The 27,667-nt window shown below is 41.0% G+C and overlaps 1 protein-coding gene across 1 annotated transcript in view; it reads left to right on the top strand.

Annotated features, from left to right (window-relative positions):
- The window catches only part of LOC115135470 (mitogen-activated protein kinase 14A-like), a 47,506-nt gene that overhangs the window by 3,695 nt on the left and 16,144 nt on the right, over positions 1 to 27,667 (top strand). Inside the window, exons 2-6 of the mRNA XM_029670184.2 lie at positions 16,023 to 16,152; positions 19,879 to 19,937; positions 25,634 to 25,745; positions 25,831 to 25,860; positions 26,328 to 26,375. Of these exons, the coding sequence (XP_029526044.1) occupies positions 16,023 to 16,152; positions 19,879 to 19,937; positions 25,634 to 25,745; positions 25,831 to 25,860; positions 26,328 to 26,375 (379 nt within the window). The remainder of the gene's footprint in view (positions 1 to 16,022; positions 16,153 to 19,878; positions 19,938 to 25,633; positions 25,746 to 25,830; positions 25,861 to 26,327; positions 26,376 to 27,667) is intronic.

Here is a 27,667-nt window from a genome sequence, read left to right as displayed (position 1 = left end):
GAAAGTGACTAAAACTGTACGGAAGTTCCTAGTTACATCACCTTGTGCCCAATAGCCCCTTGCTCCCTTTACATCCCTGCATGTTCTAGTAGCGCACTCTAACCCAGGCCAGCAGGCAGTGTGACTGATAGAAAGTCACGTGGTTGCCGGGCAGAAAGCAGCCCCACCTCCCCAGTCAGATTAATGAGCGTTCTATTCTATAGGCATCTGCTGCCCTGCCGGTGATGAGCCTGGAATGATGTCATCTTTTCCCATTGTGTGTGTACACTGATGAGTCATAACTGCGAGATTAGGTAGCCTAGTCTCTTCAGCTCTGTTTCGATTGAGTCATCCTGCTGTAGTCTCCTCAAGGTTCCCTTTGACAAGAAGACTTCATTATAATGTAATTATAACACAGCCGCTCCTGTCCTGTGAGAATCGTTATTCTTCTGGACATGCTAAGTGTGTGTCTCACTGTTAAGTTGTTTTGTACAGTAGCAGCTGTTGATGCATCATTTTGCTTTCAGTTGGAAAGTGATGAATTGGTCCTTTTGTCATTAGATGGCCATGCTAGAAAGGACAAATGTGACAATGGCAATATCATCAGCAGTGGTGGGGAAATTACCCAATTGTCCTACTTGAGTAAAAGTAAAGATACCCTTTTAATAGAAAATTACTCAAGTAAAAGTGGAAGTCACTCAGTAAAATACTACTTGAGTAAATGTCTACAAGTATAAATAATTTCAAATTCCTTATATTAAGCAAACCAGACAGCATCGTTGTTTTAGTTTTTTTTAAGGATAGCAAGGGGCAAACTCCAACACTCAGACATGATTTACAATTGAAGAATTTGTGTTAAGTGAGTCTGCCAGATCAGAGGAAATAGGGATGACCAGGGTTGTTCTCTTGATAAGTGCATGAATTTGATAAGTGCATGAATTTGACCATTTTCCTTTCCTGCTAGCCATACAAAATGTAATGAGTACTTTTGGGTTTCAGGGGAAATTGTGTTAAAAGTACCTTATTTTGTTTAGTAATGTAGTAAAGTAAAAGTTACCCCAAAAAACTACTTAACTTCTTGCGTCGAGCCATCCCGGATCCGGTATCGTGGCTACAGCCTCAAGCTCATTACCATAACGCAACGTTAACTATTCATGAAAATCGCAAATGAAATGAAATTCATCTATTTGCTCTCAAGCTTAGCCTTTTGTTAACAACACTGTCATCTCAGATTTTCAAAATATGCTTCTCAACCATTGCAAAACAAGCATTTGTGTAACAGTATTGATAGCTAACGTAGCATTTAGCGTAGCATTTAGCATTAGCATTCAGCAGGCAACATTTACACAAAAAAACAGAAAAGCATTCAAATAAAATAATTTACCTTTGAAGAACTTCAGATGTTTTCAATGAGGAGACTCTCAGATAGCAAATGTTCAGTTTTTCCTGAAAGATGATTTGTTTAGGACAAATCGCTCCGTTTTCTGCGTCACGTTTAGCTACGAAAAAAAACCTGTATCCAGGATTGTGTAAATCTATCCGCAAGCTCATTAGCATAACGCAACGTTAACTATTCATGAAAATCGCAAATGAAATGAAATGAATCTATTTTCTCTCAAGCTTAGCCTTTTGTTAACAACACTGTCATCTCAGATTTTCAAAATATGCTTCTCAACCATTGCAAAACAAGCATTTGTGTAACAGTATTGATGGCTAACGTACCATTTAGCGTTAGCATTCAGCATGCAACATTTTCCACAAAAACCATAAAAGCAATTCAAATAAAATCATTTACCTTTGAAGAACTTCAGATGTTTTCAATGAGGAGACTCTGTTAGATAGCAAATGTTCCGTTTTTACAAAAAATATTATTTGTGTCGACTAATCGCTCCGTTTTGTTCATCACGTTTGGGTAAGGAAAAAAATATATATAATAAGTCATTAAAACGCGAACTTTTTTCCAAATGAACTCCATAATATCGACAGAAACATGGCAAACCGATGTATAGAATCAATCCTCAAGGTGTTTTTCACATATCTATCGACGATAACTGCCACGATGGATTTTTACTTTCTCTTCTTAAGAAATGGAACGCGCATTGACCTACAGATTACGCACACAGGACACCGGGCGGGACACCAGGTAAATGTAGTCTCTTATGGTCAATCTTCCAATGATATGCCTACAAACACGTCACAATGCTGCAGACACCTCGGGGAATAGACAGAAAGCGCGGGCTCATTCCTGGCGCATTAACAGCCATATAAGGAGACATTGGAACACAGCGCCTTCAGAATCTGGGGCATTTCCTGTATGAAAGTTCATCTTGGTTTCGCCTGTTGCATTAGTTCTGGGGCACTCACAGATAATATCTTTGCAGTTTTGGAGACGTCAGAGTTTTGTCTTTCCAAGGCTGTCAATTCCATGCATAGTCGAGCATCTTTTCGTGACAAAATATTGCGCTTAAAACGGGCACGTCTTTTTATCCAATAATGACACAGCGCCCCCATAAGTTCAAGAGGTTCATTAAAAAATACTTTAAAGTATTACTTAACTACTTTATACCACTGATCATCAGAAAGTGAGCAGAAAATATATGAGCTATTTGTACTTTAATTTGCATTTAGGGTTAGTGGTAAGGGTTAATGTTAAGTTAGTGTCAGCGGTTGAAAGCTCTGAACTTCTGTCTCTGTATTATAGCCAAATATTGATGAGCTGCTGCGTCTCACTGGTCTCCTGGACAGTGCAGTTGCAGTAAATTGTGGGACACTGCACTAGCCTAAATTAGACTTATAGTGCTGGCAGGCGTGAGCTAAAACGTTGTCATAGGACTTCAGTGCTCTCAGAGTATACTCTATAGGCCTAAGTACTGTACCTTCTTGGGAGGTGCAGTGAAACATACTTTGAGAGTGCGTTGACGTTGTTGAGAGAAAAGCAACATTGAGAGAGCGTGGCAGTGCAGTACTCTATAATGGGAGAGTAGTGGGGTATTCATAGACTAGATATGTGCACTATAGATGGTGCACTACTTTTGACCAGAGTCACATGGTCAAGTAGTGCGCTATGTAGGGAATAGGGTGCCATTTGGGACACAGTCCGTCCTTCCAGTTGTCTTGGCTATTCCATGAGTCAGTTCCTGTAGTCCTGTATGCAGTCAGTCAGTTGGTTGCCCGGGCCAGTCAGGCCAATCAGACCGTTGTTCAGGGAAGTCAGTCAATCAGTGGCTGCGTTTCTTGGTTGTATTTTTTGCAGTCCCGCTACTCAGATGATCAGATCTCACATCGCCCGGAGAAATGTCTAGCATATCATGTTAAAGTGGTTCCTGATACGGCGAATGGATCTTATCATATGCCCAGCAGGACTGCAAAGAAAGACAAGCTGGGATGCCAACCTTTCAGCCAGTCGGTTTCGAGTTAATGTATGTATTTGTTCCTGCCACCAGGCGGTCCCTCCCTCCCAGTCCTCAGTGTGAACTCTGCCTAATAAAGGATTGTAAGCACCATGTTTGGCATTCTAGATTCTACCCCATCTGTCATTCCAAGCCTTTTTGAGAAAACCACTCCCATCACAGACCTCACTCTATTCCTGCTCTGTTCCTAGAATTGGTTCTTAGAATGGAAGCCATCCAGGAGTTCCATGCTAAGAATGTTTATGCAAAGAGTGTTCAGAGTTATTAATAATATATATTGGTAAGACTTTACTTTAAGACATTTTAAGAGGTGGGTTGTAAATGTTTTATTGAAGGTAGTTCATAGACAGTTAATAATTGGTTAAATATGAAGTTTATAAAAACAAATGTGTAAACAGATATGGCCTCAGCCTCATTAGAGTAGATTGCTGGTGTTGGTACAGTCGGGAGCGCTAATGGTATCCAGTGCCCTCAGAGCCAGCCACTAAGCCAAGCTTACACAAACACAAATGCATTTATAATACATAACAAAACAATGGTACTAAGATGACCACTGAAAAGTTTGCCTTCTTTGATAAGACCATATGTAGTTGTGGTAACAAGTTTACTCTGAGGGGAAACCAGCTTCTATACTTATCTGACTTCGTAGGAACTTGCTTCCTTATTCCTTGTTGTTTAGAGGGCAAACTCTACACGTAGTAGTTTAGTTTATCAGGATCTCATTTAGCTACTGCACATGCAGCAGCTACTCTTATGGTCCACATAAAATGTACAAATACATTACAGAACAGTAATAGACAAGAACAACGTAAGATAATAATACATTAAATAATTATACCATTTTTAAAAAGTGTATATATAGGGAAGACAACAAAAATAATATTTACACACTTCATTTATACAGTACCAGTCAAGTTTGGACACACCTACTCATTCAAGGGTTTTGATTTGTTTAACACTTTTTGGTTACTACATGATTCCATATGTGTTATTTCATAGTTTGATATATTCACTATTATTCTACAATGTAGAAAATAAAGAAAAACCCTTGAATGAGTAGGTGTGTCTAAACATTTGACTGGTACTGTACATATTCTTATATACAGTACAGTTAAATTAGGTCTTTAGAAAGAGGAGAGGCACTGTGATACAATATATTTTTGTTTTTTAAGCTAAACTAGCTGTTTTCCTGAGTAACCACTGGTGTCAGAGCATTCCACGATGACATGACTATATATAATGTGACGCATTAAATCTGTTTTTGGTTTGGGTACTGTGAAGAAACCGATAGTGGCGGGTCTAGTGGGGTATGTATGCCGAAAGTGTATGCAAATAGACTATACAAATGGTTAGGCATTTTCAACACACAAATGTTCCTTAAAAAGACTAGAAGGGAAGCAGTCAATTTCTCCTCGACCATGAAAGACTATCATGCATGTTGTTGATGTTAGTTCTGTGTGTGCGGTTAAGGGCAAGGCGTGTTGCTTTGTTTTGAGCCCGCTGTGGCTTTCTTTGGTCTTACTTTGCTGCACCTGATCATATTACCGGACATTAATCACGTTGTAATTAAAGCCTGAACAACTAGTACAGGTGTGTTAAAAAACAACAACGCATAACATCATTTTATAACAGGCATGCCTCTCCCCATCTTCACAACAACTTTGTCAATGTGGCTTGACCATATTAACTGAACAGCCAGTGTTACTTCTAGGTGTTCAGATTCTTCAACTTTGTTCCATGGTCACACCTTTTATACACAACTCCAGTTGAGGTTTAGGTCTAAGAGTTATGCTTTGAGCCAAATGTAATGCTTTTAGTTTTAGATGTATTTAAGGCCAGTTTATTGTTCATTGCTCATTCTAACACTGACAGTAACTCCTTGCTAAGAGTTTCAGTGAGCTCACTGGCTCTAAGTGCTGATGTGTAGTGTGTAATCATCAGCATATATAGTCATTTTAGCTTGTAAGACAAGTGGCAAATAACTTGTAAATATAGAGAAGAGTAATGGCCCAAGGCAATTGCCCTGGGAAATACCGTACCAATACCATTTCTGATGTTAGAGAAGCTTCCATTAAAGAATATTCTCTGAGTTCAATTGGATAAATAACTCTCCAACCATGTGATGACGGGTGACGTAAAGCCATAACAAGTATTTTTTTCAATAATAAGTGATGATCAATAGTCTCAAAAGCTGCACTGAAATCTAACAATAACAGCTCCAACTATGATCTGATTATCCATTTATTTTAGCCAATCATCAGTCATCTAAGTCAGTGCAGTACAAGTTGAGTGCCCTTCCCTATATGCATGCTGAAAGTCAGTAACTAACTTGTTCTTTAAAAAATGCCCTTGTATTTGTTCAAATACAATTCTCTCCATCAGTTTACTAAGAACAGTCAGCTTTACTGATTGAGCTGCTGTTAGAGCCAGCAAAGGGTGCTTTACTATTTTTAGGTAGTGGAATTACTTTCGCTTCCTTCCGCTCCTGTGGACACACACAATCCTTTAGGCTTTGGTTAAATATATGGCGGGGTGGCAATACAGTCCGCTACCATTCTCAATAACTTCCCAACTAGGTTGTCTATACCAGGTGGCTTATCATTATTGATGGATAACAACTGTTTTTCCACCTCTTCCACCCAAATTCAATACGGCAATCCTTCTCTTTCATTATTAGATCTTAAATAATCAAATATAATGGTTCATTGGTCAATGTTGTCATTTCACTTCTGTTTGTCCACTTAACCAGTGAAATATTAATTCAAATGATTGGCTATATAAATAGGTTTTGTTATAAAAGACCCATCAACTGCAATGAACGATGGAGATTAAATGATTTTCTGCCCATAGTGTAAGGTGCTCAAGTTTTCCCATTTATATTGTTTTGGTTATTATTATTATAGATTTTTTATTTTTTGTCACAATTTTTCAATTGACAAAATGTCAACCAATCAGCTGAGCAGCCGGATTTTTTTTGTTGCCACTTTGCTCTTTTTTTCCTTCATCCTTTGAACCATGCAATTTTTAAATTCATCATCGATCCAGGGGGCTCTAACAGTTCTCAGTGAGTTTTTTTTTAGCAGCTGCATGTTTGTCAACATTTTTGTCAAGAATAATTTTACAAATACTTAAAGTGCTGCATTGTTGGTCTGAATAATGTGGGAGGGGCACATCTCCACATGGCAACAGGGTGGACATAGTGATTTTGGTGTTAGGGAATCTCCCTGCTGCTCTCTGGCTGCCACTTGCTGCATTGCAGGAGCTACACACCCTCTCATTGCCATCAAATCAGTAGTACCTGTGTGAATTATAATATGTTTAGTAGGTCTGTTTTAGGCTAGTGCTGTTTATTAATACTGGTATTTTAGTGCCGTATTGTACTAAATACCTGTATTTATGCACGGACCGGTTTGGGTTTTTACTTGACCTTGTATAACAGTATTTCAATGTTTGATTTGTTAAATATGTTAAACCACTCCGCCGCATGTAAATGTCAGTTTTTATGCTACTTGACTCGTCTCTCTTCTTCCACACACAAGGTGAGCAGTTTTTCTGCTCGACCAGGAGTCACAACCACTTGCAATCTGCATGGTCAATTCTGAAGATGCAACAAGGTGTTGGTAACACGGATGCTGCTTTCCATTTTGCTTCTTAATATAAATCCACAAGAGGTCTATAATTACACTATTAGTTTTTGTATCTTACTGTCTGCAAACAGCTAGTTTGTCTTTTCTCAGTAAGTTGTGGCTAAAATAAATTGTGTTAGCCGTTAATGCTAACCGCTAGTTAGCTAGCTAAATGTACTTAGTCAGAGCAAACATACTCAGCAAAAAAAAGCAACATCCCTTTTTCAGGACCCTGTCTTTCAAAGATAATTTGTAAAAATCCAAATAACTTCACAGATCCTCGTTGTAAAGGGTTTAAACACTGTTTCCCATGCTTGTTCAATGAGCCATAAACAATTCATGAACATGCACCTGTGTAACGGTCGTTAAGACACTAACAGCTTACAGACGGTAAGCAATTAAGATCACAGTTATGAAAACTAAGGACACTAAAGAGGCCTTTCTACTGACTCTGAAAAACACCAAAAGAAAGATGCCCAGGGTCACTGCGCATCTGCGTGAACGTGCCTTAGGCATGCTGCAAGGAGGCATGAGGACTGCAGATGTGGCCAGGGCAATAAATTGCAATGTCTGTACTGAGACGCCTAAGACAGCGCTACAGGGAGACAGGACGGACAGCTGATCGCCCTCGCAGTGGCAGGCCATGTGTAACAACACCTGCACAGGATCGGTACATCCGAACAGCACACCTGTGGGACAGGTACAGGATGGCAACAACAACAACTGCCCGAGTTACACCAGGAACGAACAATCCCTCCATCAGTGCTCACTGTCCGCACTAGGCTAAGAGAGGCTGGACTGAGGGTTTGTAGGCCTGTTGTAAGGCAGGTCCTCACCAGACATCACCGGCAACAATGTCGCCTATGGGCACAAACCCACCATCGCTGGACCAGACAGGACTGGCAAAAAGTGCTCTTTACTGACGAGTCACGGTTTTGTCTCACCAGGGGTGATCGTCAGCTTTGCGTTTATCGTCGAAGAAATTAGCGTTACACCGAGGCCTGTACTCTGGAGCGGGATCGATTTGGAGGTGGAGGGTCCGTCATGGTCTGGGGCGGTGTGTCACAGCATCATCAGACTGAGCTTGCTGTCAGTGCAGGCAATCTCAACGCTGTGCATTACAAGGAAGACATCCTCCTCCCTCATGTGGTACCCTTCCTGCAGGCTCATCCTGACATGACCATCCAGCATGACAATGCCACCAGCCATACTGCTCGTTCTGTACGTGATTTCCTGCAAGACAGGGATGTCAGTGTTCTGCCATGGCCAGTGAAGAGCCCGGATCTCAATCCCATTGAGCACGTCTGGGACCTGTTGAATCGGATGGTGAGGGCTAGGGCCATTCCCCCTCAGAAATGTCCGGAAACTTGCAGGTGCCTTGGTGGAAGAGTGGGGTAACATCTCACAGCAAGAACTGGCAAATCTGGTGCAGTCCATGAGGAGGAGACGCACTGCAGTACTTAATGCAGCTGGTGACAACACCAGATACTGACTGTTACTTTTGATTTTGATCCCCCCTTTTGTTCAGGGACACGTTATTTTATTTCTGTTAATCACATGTCTGTGGAACTTGTTCAGTTTATTTCTCAGTTGTTGAATCTTATGTTCATACAAATATTTACACATGTTAAGTTTGCTGAAGATAAACGCAACTGACAGTGAGAGGACATTTCTTTTTTTGCTGAGTTTAGCTAGCTAATAATCAGCATGTTGTTTGTGCAATGGTATATTCTAAATCAGAGAACAATAGGTGAGCATGAATATTTTAGCTACATCAAAGCTAGCTAAATGAGAGGATAAAAAATGAGAGAAATATTGTGATATGATATTTTGGTCACATTGCTCAGTCTTACTTTAAGCTACATGGTATATGTAATGTATAGGAAATAGTTTGTCGGGAAATGCCATAGCAGTCACTGCAGCAATAGGCTATGTCACTGATAAACATTGTGTGTGTGTGTGTGTGTGTGTGACTCAGATAGGGCTAGGCAGAGAAGGGCAGGGAATGTTCAACACCCACTGCTCTCCATGTTCTTTGTTCTGTATCAGGGTGTGGACATGGCATGTGCTGCTGAGGAATCACTGTAGCATGGATGTGTCACTGCGTGCGTGTGGATGTGTCACAGCCAAGCCATTTTACTGTTATACATGTGGACACAGCAGCTCAAGGACTACCACTTGATGAAGCTGACTCACTATCATACACATCATCCCCTTAGCTCCATACAGACAGACAGTAACATGAGGTGAGTCCTAAGTCATGCATTGCTGTCAATGGGAGACTAATTATATGACTTGAAGGACAACTTCACCACTTATAACATTTGGGTTGTTATTATGAAGTATTTAGTGTCCTACACAGTTTGTGTAATTTTATGATTTCATGTCTATTGACTGTTTAGTGATTTGCGAAACTGCAAATTGCTTCTCTGTTGCGTTTTCAAGTAGGATCCCTGTGATGACTAATACAAAAAAATTCAGCGGCCTATATAACCCACCTGTAGATGTTTTTCATCATATTGGAACTCCGTGCTACATGCATAGCATTTGTTAAGTATTCAGCCCCCTTGACTTTTTCCTTATTGTGTTACGTTACCACAGTATTCTCAAATGGATTCCATCGTTTTTTCCCCCTCATCAATCTACACACAATTCACCAAAATGCCAAAGCAAAACCAGGTTTTAGAAATGTGTGCAAATGTATTAAAATAAATCAAAAACTGATTTCACATATGCATAAGTATTCAGACCCTTTACTCAGTACTTTGTTGAAGCACATTTGGCAGCGATATACTGCCTCACCCAAAAAGAGTTATGACACTAAAAGCTTGGCACGCCTGTATTTGGGGAGTTTCTCACATTCTTCTCTGCAGATCCTCTCAAGCTCTGTCAGGTTGGATGGGGAGCATCGCTGCACAGCTATTTTCAGGTCTCTCCAGAAATGTTTGATTGGATTCAAGTTGGGTTGGGCCACTCAGAGACTTGTCCCGAAGCCACTCCTGCATTGTCTTGGCTGTGTGCTATGGGTTGTTGTCCTGTTGGAAGGTGAACCTTCGCCCCAGTCTGAGGTTCTGAGCGCTCTGGAGCAGGTTTTCATCAAGGATCTCCCTGTACTTTGCTCTGTTCATCTTTCCCTCAATCCTGACTAGTCTCCCAGTCCATGCCGCTGAAAAACATCCCCACAGCGTGATGCTGCCACCATCGTGCTTCACCGTAGGGATGGTGCCAGGTTTCCTCCAGACGTGACGCTTCACATTGAGGCCAAAGAGTTCAATCTTGGTTTCATCAGACCAGAGAATCTTGGTCTGAGAGTCTTCAGGTGCCTTTTGGCAAACTCCAAGCAGTCTTTTACTGACTTCTTTTACTGACTTCCGTCTGGCCACTCTACAATAGAGGCCTGATTGGTGGAATGCTGCAGAGATGGTTGTCCTTCTGGAATGTCCTCCCATCTCCACTGGAGCTTTATCAGAGAGACCATCAGGTTCTTGGTCAGCTCCCAAGGCCCTTCTCCCCCGATTGCTCAATTTTGGCCGGGCAGCCAGCTTGAGGAAGAGTCTAGGTGGTTCCAAACTTCTTCCATTTAAGAATGATCAAGGCCACTGTGGTCTTAGGGACCTTCAATGCTGCAAAAATATTTTGTTACCCTTCCCCAGATCTTTGCCTTAACACAATCCTGTCTCGGAGCTCTACGGACAATTCCTTTGCCCTCATAGCTTGTTTTTTGCTCTGACATGACCTGTCAACTGTGGGACCTTTATATAGACCGGTGTGTGCCTTTCCAAATCATGTCCAATCAATAGAATTTACCACAGGTGGACTCCAATCAAGTTGTAGAAACATCTCAAGGATGATCAATGGAAACAGAGTCTCAAAGCAAAGGGTCTGAATTAGAGGTCGACCGATTATGATTTTTCAATGCCGATAACGATTATTGGAGGACAAAACAAGCAGATACCGACTTAATCTGACAATTTTTTTTATTTAACATTTTTATATATACACTTTTGTAATAATGACAATTGCAACTACTGAATTAACACTTATTTTAACTTAATATAATACATTATGGGCTTTTGGATGGGTGTTCTTTAGGTGATTCCACAGGTTGGTGGTATTTTATGATTTAGCCGTTGCTTACATCTTTATCACAAATAAGACACCTTGCTTTCCCTGGTGCCAATTCCATGTAACAGTCCCACACTGGTGCTCTGCTTTTCTCTGCCATCTGTAAAACACAGACACAGCTCTGAAGTGACAATGATACTGATACTGAAGAGTCTGCTTTGGAGACAAATACTCTCAAGTTACTTGTTTTTAAGTTCCCTGTGATGAATGTTGAAAATAAAAACTGGGTTTCTATATGCAGGAAATCCTATTTTAATAATGGACATGGTAAGAATTGACTACCAAAGTGCGAGTCATAATTCCCATGACACCTTCTAGCAAAATCTGAAAAGCGGTTTCTTCATTCATTTATTCCATAGGATATTTTTTTGATTTACTTAAAATAAGGTCTGTGTTTCGTGTAGGCTTACACCACCTTGCCAATTTTATAACTGTGTAGATATCCATAGGACAAGGTAACTCTGATCAATATTGGCTAAATACAAGTGAATATCATTTTTTTTGTAGAGTGGATTTATGAAAATATGTTGACAAACGTTACCTTATCCTAGTGAGATTTACACGGGTATCAAAACGCCGAGGCGGTTTAAGCCTGCACGAAACAGACCTTATTTGAAGTAGATCAAGACATCCTCTATGGAAGACATGAACAGTAAAATAACGAAGGAACCCCTTTCAAGTTCAGCCGCAAGTTATTACAGGAATTATAACGCGTCGACTATTTCTCTCTAAACCACATACCTTTGACTATTACGAGCCTGCTGCTGCCTACCACCCCTCAGTCAGACTGCTCTATCAAATCATAGACTTAACTATAATAAACACACAGAAATACTGTTAGGTCAAATCCAGAAACTATCACCTCAAACAAAACGTTTATTCCGTTTATTCAGTTCCGTATTTCATCTAACGGGTGGCATCCATGAATCTAAATATTCCTGTTACATTGCACAACCTTCAATGTTATGTCATAATTAGGTCAAATCTGGCAAATTAGTTTGCAATGAGCCAGGCAGCCCAAACTGTTGCATATACCCTGACTCAACGTGCAATGAACACGAGAAATTACACAATTTCACCTGGTTAATATTGCCTGCTAACCTGGATTTATTTTAGCTAAATATACAGGTTTAAAAATATATACTTGTGTATTGATTTTAAGAAAGGCATTGATGTTTATGGTAAAGTACACATTGGAGCAACGACAATCGTTGATTGTTTTTTATAAGATTAATGCTAGCTAGCAACTTACCTTGGCTTACTGCATTCGCGTAACAGGCAGGCTCCTCGTGAGGCAGGTGGTTAGAGCGTCGGACTAGTTAACTGTAAGGTTGCAAGATTGGATCCCCTGAGCTGACAAGGTAAAAATCTGTCGTTCTGCCTCGTTCCTAGGCTGTCATTGAAAATAAGAATGTGTTCTTAACTGACTTGCCTAGTTAAATAAAAATATTTCCGATTGTTATGAAAACTTGAAATCGGCCCTAATTAATCGGTCATTCCGATTATTTGGTCGACCTTTAGTCTGAATACTTATGTATGTATTTCTGTTTCCTTTGTTTCTGCTTCCAAAAATGTCTAAACCTGTTTTTGCTTCGTCATTATGGGGTATTGTGTGTAGATTTCCGGGAATTTTTATGTAACCCATTTTAGAATAAGGCTGTAACGTAGCAAAGGGAAAAAGTACACACACACAGTGCCTTCAGAAAGTATTCACACCCCTCAACCTTTTCTACATTTTGTTGTTACAGCTTGAATTTAAAATGGATTAAAGATTGTTTTGTCATTGGCCTACATAATGTCAGTGAAATTATGTTTTTCAATATTTTTACAAGTTTCCCATAAGGATCTATAAGCTCCGTTCATTCACAAAAGGTGAACATTTTGAAAGGGTGACTACCTATAAGCAGTGTAATTCCATACAGATACAGTTGACAATGTTGGTTTTCATATGTGTGACACATTTCAATTTGATTTTCATAATCACTTTTATTGTCCCCGTGGGACTGCAGATCTGTCTCCATATATACAATGAAACTTGGGTTTGAAAATGCGTCTTGCCATGGAAATCTGACATTTACAAAATTACTGGTTGTCCCAAGGGGGCGCTGTAGTAATCAACTGAAATTCCAAAACTTTGAACATGCATATCTCCTGTCCCTACAGTCATTACATTTTGTACTCAGTGCTTTCAGACCCCTTGACTTTTCTGTATTTTGTTGTGTTAAAGTCTGAATTTTAAATGGATTCAATTGAGATTTTGTCTCACTGATCTACACACAATACCCTGTAATGTCAAAGTGGAAATTGTTTTTAGAAATGTTTGCAAATTAATATAAAACTAATATAAAACTGAAATGTCAAGAGTCAATAAGTATTCAACCCGTTTGTTATGGCAAGCAAATACGTTTTTATAATACTTATTTTCCACCATAATTTGCAAATAAATTCATTAAAAATCCTACAATGTGATTTTCTGGATTTTTTTTTCTTCTCATTTTGTCTGTCATCGTTGAAGTGTACCTATGATGAAAATGACAGACCTCATCTTTTTAAGTGGGAGAACTTGCACAATTGGTGGCTGACTAAATACTTTGTTGCCCCACTGTTTAAGGCTTCAGTGATATTTCCAATTCATTCTTGTCATTGGCAGCAGAGAACTTGAAGGAAAGGCAGCCAAACGGGGTGTTTGCTTTCATGGATGACCAGTTAAATATACCTGCTGGAGCGCATGCTGCAGTTGGGTGTTGCTGTGGTGACCAGTGAGCTGAGATAAGGCGGGGCTTTACCTAGCAAAGACTTGTAGATGACCTGGAGCCAGTGGGTTTGGCGACAAATATGTTGCGAGGGCCAGCCAACGAGAGCATACAGGTCGCAGTGGTGGGTGACAAAACCGATGGCACTGTGATGGACTACATCCAATGTGTTGGAGGCTATTTTGTAAATGACATTGCTGATGTCAAGGATTGGTAGGATAGTCTGTTTTACGAGGGTATGTTCTGCAGCATGAGTGAAGGAGGCTTTGTTGCAAAATAGGAAGCTGATTCTAGATTTAATTTTGGATTGGAGATACTTAATGTAAGTCTGGAAGGAGAGTTTACAGTCTAACTAGACAGGTGTGCAAAGTTCTTACCCAGAAAGACGCACAGCTCTAATCACTGCCAAAGGTGACTCTGGCATGTATTGACTCAGTGGTGTGAATACTTATGTGAATGAGATATTTTAGTGTTTTTGTTCCCATTCATAAAAAAAATATAGAAAAATGTTCTTCCACTTTAACATTCAAGTATTTTGTGTAGATCGTTGACAAAAAAATAACTTTGTAACACAACAAAATGTGAAAAGTAAAGGGGTGTGAATACTTTGAAAGCACTATATATACAGCCCCTCATGAGTAAAACGTTTCCCATAAGAAATGAATAGTGTTGCACGGTATACTGAAACTTTTGTACTTTTTCCAATACCAGAACTTGAAACGGTTCGGTAACAGAATTTGTTACTTTCAGTAATTCTATCAAATGTGTCTGACGTCTTCTACTTATTTGAGAGGATCAAGTCTGTCTATCAGCGCAGCGGATGTCCCCTTTATAGAGCGAGCGCACCGGGCCTGCTACACTTACTCAATGCTAGCTCTAGCCTGTCCTGAGGAACCGCTGCACTCACTTCGACACATGCGACACATTATGTAGAAATGTTGCAACTGTTAATTACTGTTCTCAAAACAATGTCCATTACAGGCTAGAACACTTTACAATGCAAGAAAATACAGGTAGCTTCCAGCTTTGTAGGATAACTTTCCTGGCTAGCTCACAGCTGAAGCTAACATCAATTCACTACCCTAGTACTTTGTCATAAAATGCAAACAATAATGCAAAATATCCTTATTTCAAAGCTGAGTGTCACCAAAAACCATAGTCATTGCCAAAACTTGATTAATTCACTTCGTCTCCCTCGCATCAGTCACATCTCTCTGTCCGTGTGTGTGAATGACATCATTAGGGCTGAAACAGCGTGCACTTTTCTAAAAGAGATTGCTTCTTCTATTCAAATGTTTCTGATCAGTACAATAAAATAAGTCTCAAATGGAAAGAAAACAGATTTGTTTTTCATCTGTAGCACCATAAAATCAGCCAAAACAAGCTCCATATACCTCGATGCATGCACACATTCCTATTGAATACGCATTCACCTCTATTGTGAATTGGCCTTGATTTACCCAGTTTATCAATAGAGACTTAACATTTAAAGTAAATTATAACCGTTATGTTTTTATGTAGATTGGTTAGAACAAAAACAAATTGGTTATCTCAGAAAAATTGACATCAAACATTTAAAATGTAATGATGTATTGATCTCAAAGGATCTGTCTGGATCAAGTGCCATTTTGACTGTGACTTTGGCTAATACGCCTTTTTTTTGCTGTGGTAACCGAGTATCGTGATACTAAGACTGGTATCGAAGTCAAATGATGCGCTGCATCATTCGTGGGGGACGACGTGTACTGTTGCCTTGCTGTAGATTTGCCCTAACTATGCTGTGTTACATGCGGCAGGAAGGGAGGGCTACTGCATTGATACGGAGTACTGCAAAATTACCGAGGCTACAACAATCATGGTGTTTTAATAAAACACCTTTGTGTACAGCGCCTCTCCAGGTCCCAAGGACCACTTCACACAATATTACATTTAATAATGGTTTATTTAAATGTCTGGTTGAAAGTAGCATGCAATCGAAATAAGAGGAATGTAGTGTTGAATTATTGATGTAACGTCATTACTGTGATAACAGGAATGTTATGTTATATCAGTAATATTATATATGTGATATGAATGTTATAATTACCAAGGTGTGTGTGTGTGTGTGCGCGCTCTTTGACACTGAGCAGCTCGTCGTATGACGTGAAGTCGGGGCTGAAGATAGCGGTGAAGAAGCTGTCGAGGCCGTTCCAGTCCGTCATCCACGCTAAGAGGACCTACAGAGAACTACGACTCCTCAAACACATGAAACACGAGAACGTGAGTTAACCCCGTACCCACACACACCTCCCGGAGCATGTGAGTTAACCTTTCCTTGAACTTTTTACTGATCGATCAGTCCAACTTTGCAGGAGTTACCGGATTTTTCACGAGTCCCAGTTTGAGCCTAGAGGATTCCTTCGCTGCTTATTCAAGTTCCAATAATCCTCCAACTCGGATTTCTGAAAAATCTTGTGTGTGTGTGTGTGCACGCGCCCATGCATGTGTGTGTTGCCGCCATCTGCCTCCACTCTGGGGAAAGCTGACCTGCCCTCAAGAGTGAGAGTTACTGACTGTGGTACTGTATCTGTGTGCTATGAAAGGCTATTTATTGCCATCTCTTAATCTAAAGAGCAGATGGAGTAGACGTGTCTGTTTTTGTGTGTGCACGAGTGCGTGTGAAGGGAGTCGAGTGGACAAAGTATGTGTTTTCATATGATCCTCCGGCTCCTGTGGTAAGTGTACTGGAGCTTCTCTCTGAAGGGATCAACAGGTCAGTGTCACATTCATAGAACGACATTCACTTGAACAGGCAAAAGGCCTCTGGCTCTGTCAAGTCAAATTGTATTGGTCACATACACGTATTTAGCAGATGTTATTGCGGGTGTAGCGAAATGCTTGTGTTCCTAGCTCCAACAGTGCAGTAGTATCTAACAAGTCACAACAATACACACAAATCAAAAAGTAAAATAATGGAATTAAGAAATGTATAAATATTAGGACGAACAATGTCGGCGTGGCATTGACTAAATACAGTAGATACTACTTTACTCATCTAATATGTATGTAAAAAGTATTAAAGTGCCTAGTGTTCCATTATTAAAAATGGCCAGTTTATGTATATAGTACAACAGCCTCTAAGGTGCAGGGTTGTGTAGCCAAGTGGTAGCCAGCTAGTATGGCTATTTAACATTATGGCCCTGAGATAGAAGCTGTTTTTCAGTCTCTCGGTCCCTGCTTTGATGCACCTTTACTGACCTTGCCTTCTGGATGATAGCGGGGTGAACAGGCGGTGGTTTAGGACCTTGATGATCGGCCTTCCTGTGACATCGGGTGCTGGATGACCTGAAGGGCAGGCAGTGTGTCCCCGGTGATGCGTTGGGCAGACCGTACCCCCCTCTGGAGAGCCCTGCGGTTGCGGCCGGTGCAGTTGCCATACAGGCGGTGATATTGCCTGACAGGATGCTCTCAATTTGGCATTGGTGGAAGTTTCTGAGGGTCATAGGGGCCAAGCTGAATTTCTGCAGCCTTCTGAGGTTGAAGAGGTACTTTTGCGCTGCCTTCGCCACATTGTCTGTGTGGGTGGACCATTTCAGATTGTCAGTGATGTGTACGCCGAGGAACTTGAAGCTTTCCACCTTCTCTACTGCGGACCCGTCGATGTGGACAGGAGCGTTCTCCCGCTGCTGTTTCCTGAAGTCCATGATCAGCTCCTTAGTTTTGTTGACGTTGAGAGAGAGTTTATTTTCCTGGCCCCACTCTGCCAGGGCCCTCACTTCCTGCCTGTAGGCTGTCTCGTCATTATTGGTAATCAGGCCTACTACTGTTGTGTCGTCTGCAAACTTGATGATTGAGTTGGAGGCATGCGTGGCCACCCAGTCATGGGTGAACAGGGAGAACAGAAGGGGGCTGAGCACGCACCCTTGTGGGGCCCCTGTGTTAAGGATCAGCGAAGTGGAAGGGTTGTTTCCTACCTTCACCACCTGGGGGAGGCCCGTCAGGAAGTCCAGGACCCAGTTGCACAGGGTGAGGTTCAGACCCAGGGCCCTGCACTTAATGATAAACTTGTAGGGTACTAGGGTGTTGAATGTTGAGCTTTAGTCAATGAACAGCATTCTGATGTAGGTATTCCTCTTGTCCAGATGGTATAGGGCAATGTGCAGTGCGATGGCTATTGTATCGTCTGTGGATCTATTGGGGCGGAAAGCAAATTGAAGTGAGTGTCCGGTAAGGTAGAGGTGATATGATCTTTAACTAGCCTCTCAAAGCGCTTCATGATGACAGCAGTGAGTGCTACGGAGTACCTTGACTTAAGTGGAAATGTTAGAATATTCTAGTCGTTCTAATTCTATGGTCACATCCCCTCTCTAACATTGAGTCACCATAGGAGAGCTAAGTTGTAGGACGTGAAGAGGCCCCTCAGCGCTTATTCAAACATCAGTCTTGCTCACTGATTTCACTCTCACGGTGGTATGGTGCTGCAAACCCCAACACTTCACCTTTACAACCCCTGGTTACATCCAATATTATGCCTGTTATGCTTGTGGTGTGAAGGGAGGTTAACTCTGCATAAATCAGTGGTGTAAACAACACTGGAGCAAATTTCTTCCTTCAGGGGTGTGGGGTTTCACTGAATGTTTCAGTGGTGGTGAAGCTGAACACACTAGGTCAACTGCTGTGTTTCATCGTCAAGTTGAAGATGATAGGGGGTTTGACCCAGAGTCCAACTTAAGAGTCACCATGCTGCTGCACCGTAAGCAAATACCACCAAACTGTGGTTGTGTGTGGCAAATGGCAATAAATTCATATTTATCGGACAAGGCTGACTGTGGTGATTGTGCACAAGGTCTTTTTTCGAAAACGAAATGTTATCCCTCTGTGACTTTAGGTAACGCTCAGGCAACAGCAGGATCCACCTGCCACAGGGAGTGTGTGGGTTTGAGTTGTTTAAACTTCTCTTTTGAGTTCAGGTAACAATTAGCGCTTAGCAGCAGGTAAGGGAACAGTAGAGTAGATACACGTGTCAGTTTGATCACAGCTCTTGAGTCTTGACCCACTTATTCTCTGTTATTCTCTGAGTGAATTTCCCCGCTGTTGCCTGGTTACACTGCAGGCTATGTTTTTTTGGAAAGCCTGAGTCAGCCAATCACTTTTTGTTTTGGCTCGAGTCCACCAATCGCAGAGGGCTCTGCCCTGCGTGGACGGTGTCGAGTCGTGTTGTTATGACACCCACCCACATCAGTCAGTTTCTCTAGAGGGGGGCACACTGGGTCTGGCACCGATGTCCGCTTCCTCCCTCGGTCCGCTCTCCTCAACTCCTCTCTAGCCACCCACACAGTGCCTGCATGCTAGCTCTTCTTTCTCTCTCCTTTTCCCTCTCATTCCCTTGTTCTCTCTCCCTCTGGCTCTCTCTTTCTGTTTATTGTATTCTGCATGATTTCCTGTAAGGAGTTCAGTCATCACTTTCTCCTGCAACACACACACACACACACACACACACACACACACACTATGAGTGCATTAGCCTGTGTCACAGAGCCCCGACTCTCACTGTGTGCTGTCTGTCCTGTGTTGAGAGCAGAACAGTGGTTTAGGCTCTGTTCCAAAGCTGTAGAACGACCTGCCATGACTGCATCCCAAAATCCCTAAACTTTGTTTGATGAAACGTGATGTTTGTTGTCAAAGCGACCTTTATCTGATGGTTATTAAAACAGTGAAAGACCATGTCAAGGACGACGGGTGGTAGCACAGTCTCACACTAAGAAGGCTCTACTTTTCTTTGCACAAAGGCAAATGTATAAACCATTCTCTTCTGTTTGTGCACTCTGCACATTGCCTCAGTCCCCCTGAGGGATTTTAGCAGTTGGAAGAAGACCACATGTTGTGGTGTTTGTTATTGTTTTGTCTGTAGTGTGAGCTTTTTCTGAAGTATGGGTTATGTTTGCAATGTGAGTTGTCTGTTGTATTTAGAATGTTGTCTAACCTTTGACTTCCTCTTTCTGTCAGGTGATCGGCCTGTTGGATGTGTTTACGCCCGCTACCAGCCTAGAAGAGTTCAACGATGTGTGAGTAACTTCTTTCTTGTTCTCTCTCTTGCTCGCCATTTCTAAACCCCTCACTCTGGCATTTCAAATAGCTGTTGTATAGGAGTTTAAGTTGCTTAGCAGAACACTTGCAAATGTATATGTTATAGGGATGTGGGGTGGGATCGATACAGTAGGCTTGGGCGGTTCCAGATTTTAATATTGTTGTACTGTCCTTCTCTCATACCGGAATTTGTGGTATTACTAGAATAGCACACAAGTGGGCACTAAAAACACAGTAAAAGCCCATTGGGCCTCCGTTACCAGATTGCTAACAAACTTGGCACAAACTAATAACGAAATCACATAGACGCTGTTAGCTAAATGCTAACGAGCGAAAACTAACAAACAAATTGCAAAGACGGGCAAATCCAGCTCCATAAAGTTATACAAGCATAGCTACACGCGAAAGTGAACGAGATAAATTGTGCAAATGAACAAAGTTGTGACGCACGCTTTTTCTGAAGGAAGTGCAGCATGTGTACATGGAGAAGAACTGAGGCGGGGGGGGGGGGAAACGCTAGTAGGAAACACACAGGGGAAAAATAACTCATCCAGAACTCTTTGTCTTCTGGCAGGAAGCCGTTATAAGATATCTGATGGCAAACATTTAGTTGTGAATTCAGTACAAGTGTAACGTTATCACCTCGTGTGCGCCACACAGAGAGAGACTCCAATATATATATAGAACGCTATGGACTCAGCAGCTCGCTTTCTCCCGTTGTGCTATTTACAAACAAACACAGTGACTGGCTCAACTGTTTTGGGGATCCACAGTAAGCTTAATCATTTAAAATAATGTGACTGGTGAAATGAAGTACGCAATCTGTTTTTATCTCCTTAAGGTATTGCACAAGTTGACTGCAAGGTAATAACTTAAGTAGCTACAAATATTCAAATATATTGGAAAACTTTGGACTGTATTGAAAAACCATTCCGTGGCTTTTCCCAAATACCCCGGTATACGGTTTATACAGTATACCACCCAAGCTAACAGTAGAGTATTGCGATATTATTTTTGATGATTTTATGTCGATACTGTGGGCTCCATTTTAACAAACTTAACGCAATGGTACATGTAAGCGCGGGTGGTAGTGCCATAGGTTCGGGGGGGTGTCAAATATTTTTGCCATTTTCACAACCGGAATTATGGGAACAGATGCTGGCGGTATGCTGGCGGTGTGCAAGTGCTGGGTTTTGATTAATATAAAGTTGTAGATGAGTCGAGGCTTGACCCCCTCACTGGCCAATCAGAACGTGCTCCGTGGCTAAATATTTGGTTTCTTCAAGTTGTGTATTTACAGTATTTTATGAATTGCGTTGTCAACTCCAATTTGAATGTTAGTCCATTGTAGCCTAATTTGTTAAATAACCTACAGAAACAAAAATAACAAAATGTTTGTAAGCCTATCCCATCTTTGCTAAATCCACATTGTAAGATGTCTAATTGCATGACTTCAATATGGAAATATATTGTTAAACATAGCATTCGCTGTGATCTAGAGGCTAGGCCTACTGTACAGTGCATTCGGAAAGTATTCAGACCCCTTGACTTTTTCCACATTTTGTTACAGCCTTGTTCTAAAATGGGTTAAATAAACAATCCTCAGCAATCTACACACAATACCCTATAATGACAAAGCAAAAACAGTTTTTTGGAAATTTTGCAAGTTATTTAAAATAAAAAGCTGAAATAGCACATTTACATAAGTATTTAGACCCTTTATTCAGTACTTTGTTGGAGCATCTTTGGCAGCAAATACAGCTTAGTCTTCTTGGTTATGACTCTACAAGCTTGGCACACCTGTATTTGGGGAGTTTCTCCCATTCTTCTCTGCAGATTCTCTCAATCTCTGTCAGGTTGGATGTGGAGCGTCACTGTACAGCTATTTTCAGGTCACTCCAGAAATGTTTGATTGGATTCAATTCCAGGCTCTGGCTGGGCCACTCAAGGACATTCAGAGACTTGTCCCAAAGCCATTCCTGCATGGTCTTGGCTGTGTGCTTAGGGTCCTTGTCCTCTTGGAAGGTAAACCTTCCCCAGTCTGAGCACTATGGAGCAGGTTTTCGTCAAGGATCTTTGGTCCATCCATTTCCCTCAATCCTGAATAGTCTCCCAATCCCTGCCGCTGAAAAACATCCCCACAGCACCGTAGGGATGGTGCCAGGTTTCCTCCAGGTGTGACGCTTGGCATTCAGGCCAGAGAGTTCAATCTTTGTTTCATCAGACCAGACAATCTTGTTTCTCATGGTCTGAGAGTCTTTAGGGGACTTTTGGCGAAGTCCAAGCTGGCTGTCATGTGCCTTTTACTGAGGAGTGTCTTCCGTCTGGCCACTCTACCATAAAGGCCTGATTTGTGGAGTTCTGCAGAGATGGTTGTTCTTCTGGAATGTTCTCCCATCTCCACGGAGGAACACTGGAGCTCTTTGAGAGAGACCATTGGGATCTTGGTCAGCTCCCCGACGCCAAGGCCCTTCTCCCCCGATTGCTCAGTTTTGGCCGGGCGGCTAGCTACAGGAAGAGTCATTGTGGTTCCAAACGTCTTCTGTTTAAGAATGATGGAGTTTCTTGGGAACCTTCAATGCTATTTTGATGTCCTTCCCCAGATCTATGCCTCGACACAATCATGTTCGTAGAGCTCCGAAAAACTTCCTTCCACCTCATGGCTTGGTTTTTGCTCTGACATGCACTGTCAACTGTGGTACCTTTTATATAGACAGGCGTGTGCCTTTCCAAATCATGTCCAATCAATTACATTTAGGTGGACTCCAATCAAGTTGTAGAAACATCTCAAGGATGATCAACTGGAACAGGATCTACCTGAGCTCAAGTTTCATAGCAAAAGGTCTGAACACTAATGTAAATCAGGTATGTTTTTTTATTTTGAATACATTTGCGAGAAAGTCTTAACCTGTTTTCGCTTTGTCATTATGGGTTGTTGTGCGTAGATTGAGGAGGAAAAATATTTATGTAATCCATTTTAGAATAAGGCTGTAACGTAACAAAATGTGGAATAAGTAAAAGGGTCTGAATACTTTCCGAATTCACTTGAAATCGCATTGTCTTTAATGTCTGAGCCATGGATATGCCAAACGTTGTGAATAAGCAAGATTAAATGCACAATTGATGAGGCTTAAAATGAGAGTTAATAATTTGAATGAAATTCTAATAAAAATATAACAACTTCTTTTAAATGGTCTATGTTTAAATACAGTTACAGGCACAATAATTGCTCCCTGTGGGCATATACAAATTAAGACTATTGAGGCTTTTACGCACATCAAAAATAAATAATAATGGGAGCTGACTAAAATAATGATAAAAAGGGGAGGTCCACTCACTGTTTTGCTGCTCCCAAACTTGATCTTTCACTAAAGCTTTGGTGATTGATAGTTATTTCACAGCACTCTCACGAGCCAAACTCTTTATTGAGCATGACAAAAAATACAGCCTTCATTGAGGGGAGGCCATGATTTCTTGTTTTTCGTTTCATTTGATAAAATGACAATATTTCAAAATCGGATGGAGTCAGAAGCATGATATCTTAAATAACCTCTCTTGTTCCATGGCACTGTGTGCACACAGTCCTAAATGTCTTTACGTACAACATTTGCACGTCTATACAATTGACAGGAGAGTCGTAATTTGTGTCATTCCGAGGCACATTCTCAAAAAACATTGGCTATTGATATGGCATTATAGGGAGACTGAATAGTTTGGAGGAGCGCGTCTTTGGTAATCGGACGAGGGGCGCTCTTTGGTAATCGGACGAGGGGCGCTCTTTGGTAATCGGACGAGGGGCGCTCTTTGGTAATCGGACGAGGGGCGCTCTTTGGTAATCGGACGAGGGGCGCTCTTTGGTAATCGGACGAGGGGCGCTCTTTGGTAATCGGACGAGGGGCGCTCTTTGGTAATCGGACGAGGGGCGCTCTTTGAAAATGGGGATGGGATTGCCTACTTGAACAAGTGAAATAAAGTATGCAGGTATGTGAATTGTGAATCATGAAACCTAAAATATTTCAGGGCACTCTCACTAAGCCATTTTTGAAAACCCTGTTAACTCGTAGGCTACTTGGCTAATGCATGGCCAGGATAAAATGACGCACCCATGCAAAGCTGCTAAACCTGCCTTGATCAAAGGGGGGGTAGGATATGCTTGGTTTTAATCAAATTAAACAAAACGGGGGGGGGGGCAATAATTTTTTAAAATGTTTTTAAATACGAGATTCCATGGGCACTGTATGTCACGGCTGGATAGGTTGCACTTCCGCTCTTAAAATCCATGCCATTACCAAATACGTTACCTGCTTTTGATGGGTCTTAAAACTTTCATTTTGTGCTGTATGAAATTGCCACTTTTGCACTTTTTTTTTTAAGGACACACATCAAATCTTGCCACCCCTCACACCTCTGTGCAAGTGAGCTGATATTGGACAGGTAAATTGCAGAACCTAGTGTAAGGGGTGAAAATGCCAGTGCGCCAGATTTTACATCACAAAATTGCAAACTAAGGTGCATTCAACACTTGCACCTATTTATAGAGCCCTGTGACTCTTAAGTGTCGATTTGTAAAACATTGTATTTTCTACTTTTTTTTGTTAGCTTGCGCGAGTCTGCTGTACCTGCTCCAACACTCTGTTATTTTTCATCCTATAGCTTGTTCTATAGGATGTTCCAATATGTTTGGAACATCAAATCACAATCAAATGCCGTATCGACTCACAATACATATAGAATCGTGATAATATAGAAACGCAATATCATATCTATGCATAAGTATCGTGATAATATATAAACGCAATATCATATCTATGCATAAGTATCGTGATAATATCGTATTGTGAGGTCCCTGGCAAATCCCAGCCGTATTATATTTAAACAAACCTGTTTCTGCAGGTCTCTATTTAATGTGTTTTGGTCGTGTGATTTATCTCACTGAGACACATGCAGGTTTACCACTGCACACATGCTGCACATTATTCCTTATTTCCATGGTAACAAGCATTCCACTGTCTCTGTGGCTTCCAGTATAAATGTGTGTAGAATACTGAAGTACTAACCTTCATTTCTCATTGGGCTAGGATAGGATCTCTCTCTCTCTCTCTCTCTCTCACTCGCTCTCTCTCTCTCTCACACTCTCACTCACTACCTACCATCGAAAAGTTTGGGGTCACTTAAAAAAATGCCCTTGTTTATAAAATATAATAATTGATAATTGATAAAAAATACAGTGTAGACATTGTTAATGTTGTAAATGACTATTGTAGCTGGAAACGTCAGATTTTTTATGGAATATCTACAGAGGCTCATTATCAGCAACCATCACTATTGTGTTCCAATGCCATGTTGTTAGCTATTCCAAGTTTATCATTTTAAAAGGCAGCTGAAAACTGTTATTCTGATTTAAAGAACCAACCTTCTTTAGAGTTGCCTTCTCTATCCCTGGTTCACCCTAAATGAGCTGTAAAGCACTTAGCGTTGTTTACTGCTTGTAATTTGTAGTTTAATTTGAGACCTCTCTCTCTACACCTATTGTGTTTCCCCTAGGATTTTTTTCAGCAGCGGTGTGGGGTTGTGGGTGGCCAATGTGCGGCCTCTGACCGCACCACTGTTTTAAAGCACATTTCCTGCAATGATACACATTTTCCCATTACCTTTTTTGGGTTGTGATTGGCAGGTACCTGGTGACCCACCTGATGGGGGCGGACCTCAACAATATCGTCAAGTGTCAGAAACTGACGGACGACCACGTTCAGTTCCTCATATACCAGATCCTCCGGGGTCTCAAGGTGTGTGTGTGTGTGTTTTCATAGGTGCAGCTATAGGTTTTCATAGCTCTGCAGTTGTAAATAGTTGTCTGTTTTTGTTTTGCAGTATATCCATTCAGCAGACATCATCCACAGAGTAAGTTACATCAAACTTACAGTACCAGTCAAAAGTTTGGACACACCTACTCATTCAAGTTTTTAATTTTTTTTAAATTGACTATTTTCTACATTGTAGAATAATAATGCCAAGAGTGTGCAAAGATGTCATCAAGGCAAAGGGTGGCTACTTTGAAGAATCTCAAATCTCAAATATATTTTGATTTAACACTTTGTTGGTTACTACATGATTCCATCTGTGTTATGTCATAGTTTTGATGTCTTTCACTATTATTCTACATTGTAGAAAATATATATATATAAAAAAAAAAAAAAAAATTTAAACCCTTGAATGAGTAGGTGTGGCCAAACTTTTGACTGGTACTTTACATCATTCTTTACGTCAAGATGCTTGCATTTGGTGGATGGTGGAAATTGTAATACCTGACAGTGTTAATGTATACTCAATACCTGCCTTATTCTCCCTTCTCTCCTTCCCCTCTGCAGGATCTGAAGCCCAGTAACTTGGCAGTGAATGAGGACTGTGAGCTCAAGGTGAGAAAGTTTTTCGATTTATTAAACCAGTCTGCCTAACTAAAAGGGATAGTTCAACTACCCTGAACTGCTTCTCCTCTCCAGCTAGTAAGAGTTTTGATTTTATACAGTATTTTCAACACGACGGTCACCAACATGAAACATACAGTAAATCTCAGTCATTTACAGCTGTTAGATATTTCGTTCAGACTGGTGAAAAATGCACGCCTGAAGTGGTGGGCTGTTCATGAAGTTGCAACGTACAGAATGCTACAGTCTGCCCACTGCATTTAGTTATTTTCTGCATTTGCATTGTTCTTTCGAAGGCCAAACCAACCATTTGTGTGCGTGGCCAAAGGGCTTTATTTTCATGTCATCTAAGCATAGCACCGCTTGGAGTTTGCTAAACGGCATTGGCACTTGGATTGGAACCAGTGTTATGGTCATATGACATGAAAATATACGTATTTGGCCACGTACACCGGTGGTGGGTTTGGCCTTCGAAGGAACAATGCATATGCAGAAAATACTCATCCGTACTGTAAAATATGGTGGTGGATCTTTGCTGTTATGGGGTTATTTTGCGCCCACTGGTCCTGGGGCCCTTGTTAAGGACAATTGCATCATGAACTTTACCAAGTATCAGTGTACATTTTAGCCAAAAACCTAGTTACCTATACCAGGAGAATTAAACTTGGGCGCAATGACTCAACACACCTGCAGGCTGTGTAAGGGCTTTTTGACCAAGAAAGAGAGTGATGGAGTGCTGCATCAGATGACCTGGCCTCCACAATCCCCCGACCTCAACCAAATTGAGATGGTTTGGGATGAGTCGGACTGCAGAGTTAAGGAAAAGCAACCAACAAGTGCTCAGCATATGTGGGAACTCCTTCAAGACTGTTGTAAAAGCATTCAAGGTGAAGCTGGTTTAGAGAATGCCAAAGCTGTCATCAAGGCAAAGGGTGACTACTTTGAAGATTCTCAAATATAAATATATTTTGATTCGTTTAACACTTTTTTTGTGTTCCATAGTTTTGATATCTTCACTATTACTCTACTATGTAGAAAATAGTACAAAAATTAAGAAAAACCCTTGAATGAGTAGGTGTGTCAACTTTTGACTGGTTATTTTATATATATATATATATATATACAGTTGAAGTTGGAAGTTTACATGCACTTAGGTTGGAATCATTAAAACTTGTTTTTCAACCACTCCACAAATTTCTTGTTAACAAACTATAGTTTTGGCAAGTTGGTTAGGACATCTACTTTGTGCATGACACAAGTAATTTTTCCAGCAATTGTTTACA

Source organism: Oncorhynchus nerka, linkage group LG2 (assembly GCF_034236695.1).
Source record: "Oncorhynchus nerka isolate Pitt River linkage group LG2, Oner_Uvic_2.0, whole genome shotgun sequence".
NCBI lineage: Eukaryota > Metazoa > Chordata > Actinopteri > Salmoniformes > Salmonidae > Oncorhynchus > Oncorhynchus nerka.
Note: the sequence above shows the minus strand (reverse complement) of the source record. Positions and strands in the feature narration are given on the sequence as shown.